This window comes from Perca fluviatilis, chromosome 7 (assembly GCF_010015445.1).
Source record: "Perca fluviatilis chromosome 7, GENO_Pfluv_1.0, whole genome shotgun sequence".
Taxonomy (NCBI): Eukaryota; Metazoa; Chordata; class Actinopteri; order Perciformes; family Percidae; genus Perca; species Perca fluviatilis.
In genome coordinates, this window is record NC_053118.1 from 14,443,618 (window position 1) to 14,455,625 (window position 12,008).

Genomic DNA, 12,008 nt, shown 5'->3' on the forward strand with positions numbered 1-12,008 from the left:
ATTCAGACTTTCATTCAATATATATATATATACGTATACACCTTAATATGTGTGTATGGCTCAGGATAAGACCTATTGTTGTTTTTTCCTGGACACAACAAATGCTCATGCAGTATGGGTTGTATATAACACTGTATAGATCTGTTATAACAGTTCTTTAGTAAGCAAATGTTCACATTTTTATTTATTTTATTTTGATTAGGACAATGCACATTAATCATAATTTCTGTAAATGCGCCAGTGTTAGCCAGTCGGCTAATTTTCAGCTGTAGTCCTAGTTGCAATTGTAATGAAGAAGTAATGAAGAATGTTAAGGACAAACACAGTTTATGTTTTTATATCAATGTATTAATGTTTTATTCTAATTACAATAAACAGAATATATCAGTCCCTTATTTGTACAAAAATACCTGAAAAGGTTACAATTAAGATTTATAAGCCATTCAACTATTTACAGATTGAAGCAAAGCACATTTTGAATACAGGACATAAAAAAAAGAAGAGATAAGTTACTGTTTTTGTTTTTGCATTCCCTGAAATACATAATAGTTTATATATTTTATATATTGATATATTTTTACTCTACTCAGCCACGGTTTCTTGCATTGTGACAGTATTATGATGCATGAGTCCAGATGATAAGTGATCAATCCAACTTGGCAGGATCAGGGCCAAATTACGTTTATATCAAAAAATAAACAGAAAACACAAGCATTCACGATACAAGAGTGCTGTTTTTAAGTTTCATTTCATCGAGAACTTATTAAAATTGCAAGCTTTGTTTGAGTGGGACAGTCCCCTCTCTTTGTCATTTGGTCTGGTTTTTGCAGAGAAAGAGACGTCATCAGTCTGTAGTTACCTGGCTACCAAAACGGAGATTGGCCTCCAAAGTCAGTTATTTCATTTACATGTTTGAGTGTCTATTTGTAATATGATTAAATTAATCAGATTAAATTATAACTATTCTAATTTACTAGAATTGAGAAGAGGTGTTTCTTGAATTTGTCACCTGTTTTTGTCAAATTACATTGTTAGAGATAGGGTTTATAACAGCTCAGGTAGCCAGGCAAGCATTTTATTTGTTTAGAAACAGCTTAAACAATAGAATCAACAACACTGCTACCTGTACTCTTATGGACCTACTCTATTTTGCCGCAAGGATATTTTCAAGTAATACAACTAGCAGATTGGTGGTGCCCATGACTGAAATAAAGTCTGTTGTAACAACTCCCAGCTTAATAAAATAAAACTAAAATATTTATGAATCAATCATCCTCATCTTGTACATAAAAGTCAGAGAGCTGATGGACCAGTAGTTTTAATATGCTCCAAGTCAACCCTGAGCAACCCAGTTACATTCATTTCTGTGTTATCCAAAATCCAAAATGTGTTCACTAATTAAATTTACTTTCTGCCTTTCGCATTTAGACTAAGTGAATATGTCTCTATGCAAATACTCACTCCACCTTAAAGGCTACATGTCCCTCACATGTTGACATCTGCTACCACTCATGTCAGTCATAAAAAGTTTATATACAGACAGTATATATGAGGGAGTTGAGGGGATGAGTGCAGAGTGGGAAGACAGAATCAAATGTTTGGGGACTTAGATTAGAATTTAGAAACAGCAAGTATCAGCATTTCAGTGACATCTCAAAAGCTTAAGATGACTTTCAGCAACTACAAAATAATGTATGTATTGTTATAATCCAGATTTCTCTTAATATCCTTATATTGAATATCAGTGACAGAATCTTTACACAATAAATGATAAAACCGTCCTACTAAATTAGGTCTCTTCATTCAGCTGAAAGGAGGTCAATGCTGGAACCCATCTAACAATGTTGCTCTGTAAGGTGTCAATTACATGGAATTCTCACATAACTGTTCATTGGAGTTTGTGACAGACAATCCCATGCCGTGTCTGTATGTATGTTGGGGGGACTGCTGTTATGCATTTCTTCAATTATATCTAATCTAAGCATTTAAAGATTTTCATTGCGGTTTAACTTGAATGTAAAGGCCGTTTTTGTTCTACATCTACATTTCTACAATTCGTTCTTCAAGGTGAGTTGTTTTGAATTATGAGAACATTGAGGGCTTACTTGACCCAGTTTCCCAAAACATTTGTGGCTTCATTACTTTAATTCATATCTATTTTTCCTAGTTTAGGTCACCATAAAAGAGTGCAACGAGAACCCGTTTTTATAGATCTGGGAGAAATGAGAAGAGTAATTAAAGGTGTACAAAACAACATAGTGAGTAATGCTTTGGGAAACTTGGGTATTGTTTTTGTTTTCAATTTCACAACACTCCACCTGTCATCTATTGGAATCACAATGTTAACCCTAGTGTGCTTTAAAACATCACTTCAGTATTGATGATGACAAAAATTATTTTTGAATAAAACAAAATTGAACAATAGATGCTATGCCATTAAAATAATAATAATTATAATAATAAATCACACTGGTCAATCATTTCATTGTAATGACAATAGAAAACAGTACAGAACAGCGCTGAGAAAAAGAAAAAATGTTCAAGTAATCAGTCACATCCAGATAAATAAATACATTTTGCTGCAGCAATACTTTAAAAAGAAACTGAGTCATTGCATCTTAGATAAATAATGGTGACCATGCACAGAGAGTCAATACGAAGCAGCTATTCCGCATCTCAGATGTTCAATATACCTTAAGATAAACTGCAAAGTACATAATCATGGCTGTTGATTACAGGTCAGTACAAATAGATATCTAATTGTCTGCTGGCTGTTGACCCAACCAGAGCACCCACCAAAGCTGCGACTGAATAAAACGTTTAAATGTTTAGCTTTTAGGAAATTTCATGTATAGTTAAGGAATAACAAAAAATTAGAAAACATGTTGTAGTGCGACATTTCAAAGAGGGTGATTCTGAACTGAATTGAATACTGGGCAGTGCTGCAATTGCATTGTATGGGACAAATGTAGGTGTATCCAGTGCCCTCAAACAAACTCCGTAAGAATTTTATGTCCTCTGTTTTTGGTCTAATGCTCTCATTATCCTCAGCAATTCAGTAAATTAAAATAAGGATGTGGGTTAAAATAATCAAAGTGGGCCCTGTAGTACTTACGCATCCTAAAATTTCCAGTTTTACGTTACTGCCACACTGCTGACAGTGTATTTTCACAGCAGGCTAAAGAAAGTGCGATGAGACCGGGTGAGACAGGTGAGGAAAAGGCCGAGATAGAGAGGTATAATTTCAATACTCTTCTCTCTTTACATATTTTTTCCAACACTCACTCTAGCAACAGCTAACTTTTCGTAGACAGTCTGCCTAAATTCATAGAGAGGCGGGGTGCAGTAGGCAGGAGGTCTATGTGATACTATTAGTCCACAAGTACTTCCAGGCAGAAAAAAGGCTGCATTATATGGAATGTAATGCACAGAGTCTACTATTGGTGTGGAGTCAGAGCACATTAAACCGTGCTCTGAGTCACATTTACGTCTGAAAGCATCTCAACCCAATGTAAGGTACAGTAGGAGGCAATTTGTGGAACAATATGTAAAACCGTTTTAAAAAAGAGGTTCCAGAACCAGTACAGATGTTTCCCACAGGATCCACTGTATCTCTGGGCTGATCTAATTTTGTTTGACAAAAATGGTAACTTTTGTTCCCTTTGATTTGCTGAAATGCTAGAGGTCATCCTTCCTGTGCGGAGGTGAATTGAACAAAAGACTGATACTCTCCATTGTCCCACTTTATCTTTTGCAAGAGGTGTCCTCATGCCTTTGCCTGCAGTGAACTACATACTTACTACTTACTATATCCCCCCTCTGAATAGTTACCTGGTTTCACTTTTCACCTTTACAATCACTAAAACGGTCTACCTGGTTACAAACTTCCTCTAGCTTTATTACTTGTTATTTCTTGCTGAATGACACCATGGTTTGATTAACACTTATTCATTTTTTGTGGAAGTTACATGGGACGTACTTTATTGATAAGGAGCATGTAATAGAAATAAGCCAAATGACCTTATTGTAGCATGTGCGAATAATGAAAAGTTGCCAATATCCAGAATGCAAAAGGTGATCTTCAAAACTATATATTATTAAAGAGACTATTGATAACAATACATAACTGCAATAAATGCATCATTAAGCAAGAATCCCTATGTGGTGAGAGATGAGCAAATACATTTCTGTGAGGGTGGACAATGCAGATTTTGTATTGTCCGCAATAAAAAAAAATACTTTGTTTCAACAGATTTTTCCTTAGCCATTTCTCTCCAGGCTAGATTGACTCAACACACTTCTGATGTTTCCAAACCTCAAAAGGATTCAAAAGCAACAGTCTTTCTGGCACCTCCAAATCTAGTCTATATTGGATTTCCTTACACGCCTATGACACTAGAGGGCAGTGGCACCATCTCACAGTTAAGACAGTGTAGAAGTCATGCACCGTCAAAGGCCACTCCCAGTTTGATGAGTGCAAAACTAAGAGACAATCAACTCTCCATCTACAGTATATTGTTTGAGGACGTGTGATGAAGTTTAAATGAGACTACAGTTTGTTGTCAGAGAGTCGAGTGGTCCACACGCGAAAGCTTGAACTGCTGATTGTCCAGTGGAAGGGGAAATGCAGTCTCTACACTTGAGCTGTGTGATAAAACTTTAAGTTACTGTGTCCAAGCTTATTGATGACTACCGGTAGCAAGATTGTGGAAGATTTTGCAACAGCATTGACCTAAACGGCAGTGTTCATTTCCTTTCTCTTCTTGACTGAGGAACCTGTATTGCAAGTTGTGCATCCGACTCCTCAAAAACATCCATGCAAAAGGATTCCAACAAGTCAGCAGTCTCCGGCGGACTCACGGCAATATAAAATGACAGCGGAACATCAGTCAATTCACCAGCTTCTTGCAAAGATAAAAAACAAAAAAAGAACCAACCAACAGAAGGATTCTTGTTGTTTTAGGCAGAGTCAAGTCAAGTGATAGGAGTCATGGGGTCAGATGATCCGAATATGTCATAAGGCCACGACGGTACACGGGTGTCTGAGTTTACAAGGCAGCACTCCTCTGTTGAGCTGGTAGAACTCCACCAGCTGAATCAGGTCGGTGAATTTGGTGGCGCCGTCATCAAGGCTGAAGAAGACTTGGCCGTCCTCTTCACACTGCCAGCAGCAAAGGAGGGACACAGCACATGGCAAGAGAAAAGAAAAGACAAGAACATCAGAGTCTTTTTACTCCTAAATGGACCATAACAATAATTTTACACATTTGGGCGTGTTAGCAACAAATCACATACATAACCCACTACTCCTCGCCATTTTGCAAACCATATATAATTTATACAGACTGATTTCCTACATTGTAGGAAGATCAGTGAGATCAGAGTGAGCAACCGTTTTTTATTAAACTAAGGCCAAAATCACATTATCCTTTTAAGGGTTAAAAGGTTTGCCTTTTGGGACTGACATAGCTGTCGGCAATAAAGTAAAGTTATTGCAACAATATGATCTGTAAGAGTGTGCATCAGCCTTTTGGCATACTTTACTTTAATTAACACAACTGTTAAGGCTGCTTTTCTTAAAAAGACATGTCACAAGACACATATTATTACTTTTAACATTCACTGACCGCTACTTAATAAAAGAAAAAATGAATTAAAAGTATGTAAAATTATTAAACACCAAGAAATGCATACCGGTAGTATCTGGAAATGTTTGATTTTCTGGTGATGGCACAATGTGAGCACAAACGCCTTGGGGTTACTCTGACTGACTCTCAGCAGAAACAACCTGTGCAACAAAAAAAAGAGGACGCTGTGAGACAAATGACCTAATTTTATGGATACATTAAGGTAAATAAATACAAAAAATAATTGAACTCCTTTGTTCTTTTGTATTCATATTCGGCAAATAGGAAAAGTGTATGTGCAAAATGTGTTTTAGCTCCAGCTCCCTTACCCATCGACTTGTCCCTGCTGATGGATAATGCGATGGGATTCTTCTCTGGTTATCCTGCCGTGGAACCACAACTGAGCTATGTGGATGACTGCAGAGAAAATCACATTTTAAAATACATTTTAGTGTTTAGTGTTCATGATATTTAAACTGAAAAAAAAATGTTAAAAGAAGTTAACAGTCAACAATTTTACCTGAGCTTAGTGAAGAGTGGTGTAATGGACTGTGGGAGCCTAATATGTTCATTCGTTGACTCCTCTTCTGAGAGAGATGCCACATTCAGACAAAACAAAAGGGATTAGTTCAGGATCTGGTGGGTTAGTCCACTGTATTTACATATTTCAGTGTAACAGTGAAGAAAATTCCAAGTTAAACGTCTAGATTACTTCATAATAGTCATTACTGTATTGTAAAATTATTTCCATTAGATCCATTAGATTAAATGTGACTCTTTTCACAAAGTGCCCCACAGCCATATCAGCTTCATGAATAGACAGACAACTTTTGTCAGATCAAAATAACTGAAAAATCAACACTTAACAAGCAGACAAAAACTGGCTCTATATAACTATTTATATATAAATATGTCATTTGTAAAGATCTTTTGATGTCCGCTTCAAGCATTACTGACAGAGAAAACTGAGGTTGTGTCTCACCCTCCACGCATGTCCCTCCTCCATGGCAGCGCTCTGAGCTTCTACAGGGTTGTCAATCACCCTGCCTATCCTCCCTGAGAAATCCATGGCCACAAGGGAGTTCTCCGATACGCTCCGCTAGGTGGAGACAGAGATTCAAGATAGTCAACATGTGGATACAATGGCAGCAATACAAGTGCCAGGGGTGCAGCTGTGTACCAATGTAAACGAAGGCAGTGCAATAAAAAGTGGTGTGGCACAGGTTAGGTTTTTAGTGATTCTTCTAAACGTGTCAGACTACTTTTGTTGCAGTTCCTGGTGCAAACAATCGATCACACAATCAATGCTTTGCTTATGTCAACGACTCATTCAAGGCATTGTTGTTACGCTGAAACCGGCGATTCACTGGTGTAGGTTTTAAGGTGCTTTAACAGAATTTTAAATAAAACAGCTAACTTACCACAGGTGCTGAGAAATGTGACAGTAGGGTTTTTCTTTGTTGGGGAATCTTATAATTCTGGTACAACACAATCCCATACTGTAAAGAAAAAGGAACATACTGGTAAAGCTACACTATCAACATTCATTTCTTTTTCGTTTTTTTCTTCCAAAGATTATGTTTTGGCTTTTTCACTTCATTAGATAGTGACAGTTGATAGACAGGAACACCTACATGGGGCGCACACTATACTGTGTGAGCTATAGGTCGCCCCAACATTCTTCATTCTCAATGAGTGTGTTCTGTAAACTAAGCCATAGAGCATATACTTTTGTCATGGTGTTACCTTAAAAAGCCGGAAAGCAGTCATCCAACAGGTCCTGCCCTGTTCATCCTCCGCACAAAGCATCCTCAACTCCTTCAACTCCCCTCGGCATTTATTGGGCTGCGAATTAACCGTTATCAGAATCAGAACAGAGATAATCCTCCTCATCAGCACCACCATTATCACCATCATCACTGATCAACTTAGCTGACCTGACAAAGTAATGAGAAAAAAGGTTTGCTCATCTACAACATTTATAATATATCAAAATTAGAAATAAAAAGATGAGGTGAGTAAACGGAAACATCAGCACTGATATACTGTATACATATGCATGCCAACATCCTTATCATGAGTCTGCACAGGATGTCAATCATTCCTCGTCTCATAATTTAAAAGGGCTTTACCGGCATGGGAAAAGGACATTTACATTGCCAAAGCAAGTGTGAAGTAAAAACAAAAAATGTACATACAATAAGTAAAGATCTACTAATATAAAGTGTAAACAGAGCTGTTGCAACATTGTACTCAAATATATAAATGAAAATAGGTAAAGTTTAACAAATACTGTTTTACATAACGATCTATATATACAGCTAGGTAAAGATAACTTCAGATAAAAGAAGAAAAGTGTGGACATTGCAGTTAAAAAATATACATACAAATGAGTAACAACTGTGTAAACAATGCAACATTTTCGAGGTATTGAGAGGTATCTGATCTGTATGTATGTGCAATGTACAGAGATCAGCGCAGTGCAGGTAGTCAGTGCAGGATATATTTATATATATATTTATTTGATTTATAATATATTACAGTATTTCATTAGAAATCAGCCTCATCTCACTTCTGTCATCTGAGACTCACCTTGATACAGAACTCGTAGTCTGTGGGTGCACCGTGCTGCTTTTTGCCTGTGATGACAGTGAAGATGTTGCTGTCTTCAATGTCTGCTAGTAACTGTAGATGTCTGGGCTCCTGGAGACAGAAATAATTAATAAGTCAGAACATCACAGGGAGACAGCCTGGGGGTATACTGACAGACACAGACATATGCAGAAAGACCACCATCAATAAAAGGCTGATTACGTTTAGTAATGTTATTACTATAAAATGTCAATGTGGTATGCATTTCAATTCTTTAATGATAAATAATGACTGTAATTACAAAGTTACATGTTAGAAAAATGACAGTGAAATATATTCTGTCCCTTGAAGAGGGAAAGCTTGAGTTGCTGTTGCGGTTACCTTTGAGGTTCCTTTTGTAGAGCAGTAGAGTCCTGAGCGCCGCAGGAACATGTAAACTTTCTTCCATGACTTTCTACCCACCTCCTTCACATACAGATACCCCTGGATCTCTGGACAGCTACTGGTCGCTAGGAAGTTCTGAGGAAAGGAGCGAGAAAGACATGGAGCAGGGGATCAGTTTGGATTTATTCACTCTATAATGTCTATCAAGGGCTCTGTGCTTCAGGAGGGCAACACTGGATCACGCCTGAAGCTTATAATCTCTCTGTCACCATCACAGCTAGATTGAAATCTTACACACCACGGTAGCGACCACATAAGGCCATACCATTGTGCTATTGTGTGGAAAATCAAACGGTGTAGAGCCTTGAAGAGGGCCAAAGAAGGTGGATAGGATCTAGACATACAGTACAGGCCAAAGGTTTGGACACACCTTCTCATTCAATGTGTTTCTTTATTTTCATGATTACATTAATCTCTGAGGCACACTGAGACAATGGAATTAGTATAACAATAAGTGTGAAATACTGAAAACATGTCTTATATTTTAGATTACCCAAAGTAGCCACCCTTTGCTTTTTTTGATAACTCTGAAAACCCTTGGTGTTCTCTCAATGAGCTTCATGAGGTAGTCACCTGAAATGGTTTTCACTTCACAGGTGTGCTTTGTCAGGGTTAATTAGCGGAATTTTTTCCCTTATTAATAAAAAAGCAAAGGGTGGCTACTTTGAAGAATCTAAAATGTAAGACATGTTTTCAGTTTTTTTTTGTTAAGTACATAATTCCATATGTGTTCATTCATAGTTTTGATGCCTTCAGTGATAATCTACAATGTAAATAGTCATGAAAATAAAAAGGAAAGGCATTGAATGTGAAGGTGTGTCCAAACGTTTGGCCTGTACTGTATATACATACACAAACATAGATTTAAGTACAGTATATACATAATTCATTTATGTTTTATTTTTTTAAGTCTTTTATTATTTTATAGGACAGCTGAAGATGTGAAAAGGGAGAGAGAGGGAGAATGACATGCAGCAAAGGGCCGCAGGTTGGAGTCGAACCCGCGGCCCATGCATCAAGGAGTAAACCCTCTGTATATGGGCACATGCTCTACCAGGTCAGCTACCCAGGCACCCAGATTCATTTATGTTTTAAGCACGTCCTGTAATATATTTTTTTCTATTTAAAATACAAAAAAGGGGGGAAAAAGCTGTGTTATGCAATGTGCCAAGACATTGACAAATTGACAAATACAGTACATAGCCTACATTGAATTACCATACAGTGCATTCTTATTGGAAACCCTCACTGCCTACATTGTCTTGTGGTGTCTGAAGTATTTGGAGTTTGCGTTTTCCATGTTTCACAAAAATATTGCACCATGAAGTGGCAGCTTAAGTTATTAGAGCTGATTTGGAGTCTGTGGCTTGCGGCTGGAAGGTAAACTGTTCAAGAGGACTCTTCAATATTTAAAGCACATGTTTCCCAGTGTTTTGGAAACATCCCACAATGGGCCTCATGCATGAGCATTTTCCATCATTTGCGGAGCGCACGTTCACATGCTATGTTCGTTTAAAAGGCTCTCTTTTTGAGGCACTACAGCTTGTTGCTTTGCGTTGACATTATGCTTCTTGAACAAATGAAAGATATTGCAAAACACCTGGTTGAACTCAGGTCAGAAACAGTCTTGGTTTGGACAGCACTCTAATTGAGTGCAGAGATCTTGTGTTTAGAAAATGTCAAACACCAGGGGTTTCCTGACACAACTCAGACTCACCGCATTCCCTTTCAGTTATTGACTCCTCTATGTAGAGCGTAACGTCTATATGATCAGCCGGGGAGTTAAAAGCTTTCTGTGAGTGGCAAGGATGAAGGAATGGATTCCACTTGTGGCTCTGTCTCTGACAGCTCCATTACTTGATACAGGAGAGAGCCAGGCTGCATGTAAACCCTCCATCTATTAAGACCAAAGCCCTTTGAAATCCAAAGAAACTTTTTTAAGGGTCTCCTCCCAGACTTTTTCTTTTCTTCTTATCTTTTGTGAAAGCAGTGTATGGCCCGTGAGTGGTCTGTGAAGCAGATAAGTAGCATGACACAAGTATGCCAATGTGTGCTGTGCAAACATACGGTAGGTACATTGAGAACTGTATGTTCTATTCCTGACTGCCTAATTCCATCCATCGCATGTGTGGGGTCTGCGGTGCGTGTGACGAGACACTCGTGTGTCAACAGGGGATCAAAGGTAGTTATTACTGCAGGCTCTGACGAGACACACTGTTTAAGGGTCAGATGTGAGGTATGTCAGCTTGATTGTACAGTATGCAGCGATTGCTGACTCTGAGGTAAACTAAGCTGTGTGCGTGTCAGGAACAGGAGAGAGAATGACAGACAGCTGGAGAGAGAAACGTGTGCGAGTCAGTGTGTGCGCTGCATGTACCTGAAGGAGCTGAGATGGTGGAATCATACGATTGGTGTCCTGGCACCACGCGACCATGTGCTCTGGGAAAAATGCCTGGTGGAAGAAGGTGGAGAGAGACAGAGAGGCAGACAGTCAGAGAATATCAGCCACTGTGACAGTAATTATAGGGTAGGAATTTGTCACAGAAAAAAAGTCACGCAAATCTCATTAGTACAGTCAGCTGTCTTAATATTTCACAAGAATACAGAACGTATAGAGACACTTTGACGAAGAACATGTCTTTCTTTTCATCTCTAAGGCAAGTAGCCACTCTTTAGAGCAGAATACACCAGTAAACTCTTTACTTGAACATTTCATTTGGCTGAAAGCTCTAAATACTAGAAGCCATGTCGTGTAACACTGCTATCCTTTCAGTAGCCATATCTTTAACCGTTTATTTAATCTATAAATCATCTAAATATGCTGAATAAGTGTTAAATAAAAAATAAATGCAAAAAATAAATTCATTTTTTATTATTCCAGGACACTCTTGAAAAAGAGATTTTTAATCTCAATGAGTCTCTTCCTGGTTAAATAAAGGTAAAAAAACAAAACAAACAAAAAAACATTACAAGCTGTGACATATTTCAACAAGAGGAGATCAGGCATCATGGCATGTTATGAAATGTCTAAAAAAAAATAAAAAATATATGCAATTACCAGGGGGTTTCTGAAGAATTCATATTTGGCATAGTTCTTTCTGAAGAGGAATCTACTGTCGCTGTTCATTGAGGCCTGGACCTGAACCACCAGTTCATGGTCTTCTAGACAGCGCTCTGAGGGGAGACAGGCAGAGAGAAACACAGCAACAATGATGGAGGTTAGTATTTAATATTCTTATAAAACTCACATTAATATAACATGTTTCATAGTAGGAGTGAATGACAATATGTGATTCTATCTGAACATACTGTCGACGATCACAACATTTTTCTTAGTATGGCACA

General features: G+C 37.8%; 1 protein-coding gene across 3 annotated transcripts in view; it reads right to left on the reverse strand.

Annotated features, from left to right (window-relative positions):
• Positions 1–1,302: 1,302 nt before the first annotated feature.
• LOC120562103 (growth factor receptor-bound protein 10-like) overlaps positions 1,303–12,008 on the reverse strand; it is a 66,372-nt gene continuing 55,666 nt past the window's right edge. For 2 of the 3 annotated variants that reach the window (XM_039805579.1, XM_039805581.1), the window contains 11 exons: positions 11,722–11,837; positions 11,041–11,115; positions 8,601–8,738; positions 8,220–8,330; positions 7,374–7,472; positions 7,049–7,126; positions 6,610–6,726; positions 6,148–6,214; positions 5,957–6,044; positions 5,695–5,788; positions 1,303–5,161 (listed from right to left, as the gene is read on the reverse strand). In XM_039805579.1, the coding sequence (XP_039661513.1) occupies positions 5,015–5,161; positions 5,695–5,788; positions 5,957–6,044; positions 6,148–6,214; positions 6,610–6,726; positions 7,049–7,126; positions 7,374–7,472; positions 8,220–8,330; positions 8,601–8,738; positions 11,041–11,115; positions 11,722–11,837 (1,130 nt within the window). In that variant the 3' untranslated portion in view covers positions 1,303–5,014. The remainder of the gene's footprint in view (positions 5,162–5,694; positions 5,789–5,956; positions 6,045–6,147; positions 6,215–6,609; positions 6,727–7,048; positions 7,127–7,373; positions 7,473–8,219; positions 8,331–8,600; positions 8,739–11,040; positions 11,116–11,721; positions 11,838–12,008) is intronic. The other variant, XM_039805580.1, reaches the window with a different exon arrangement.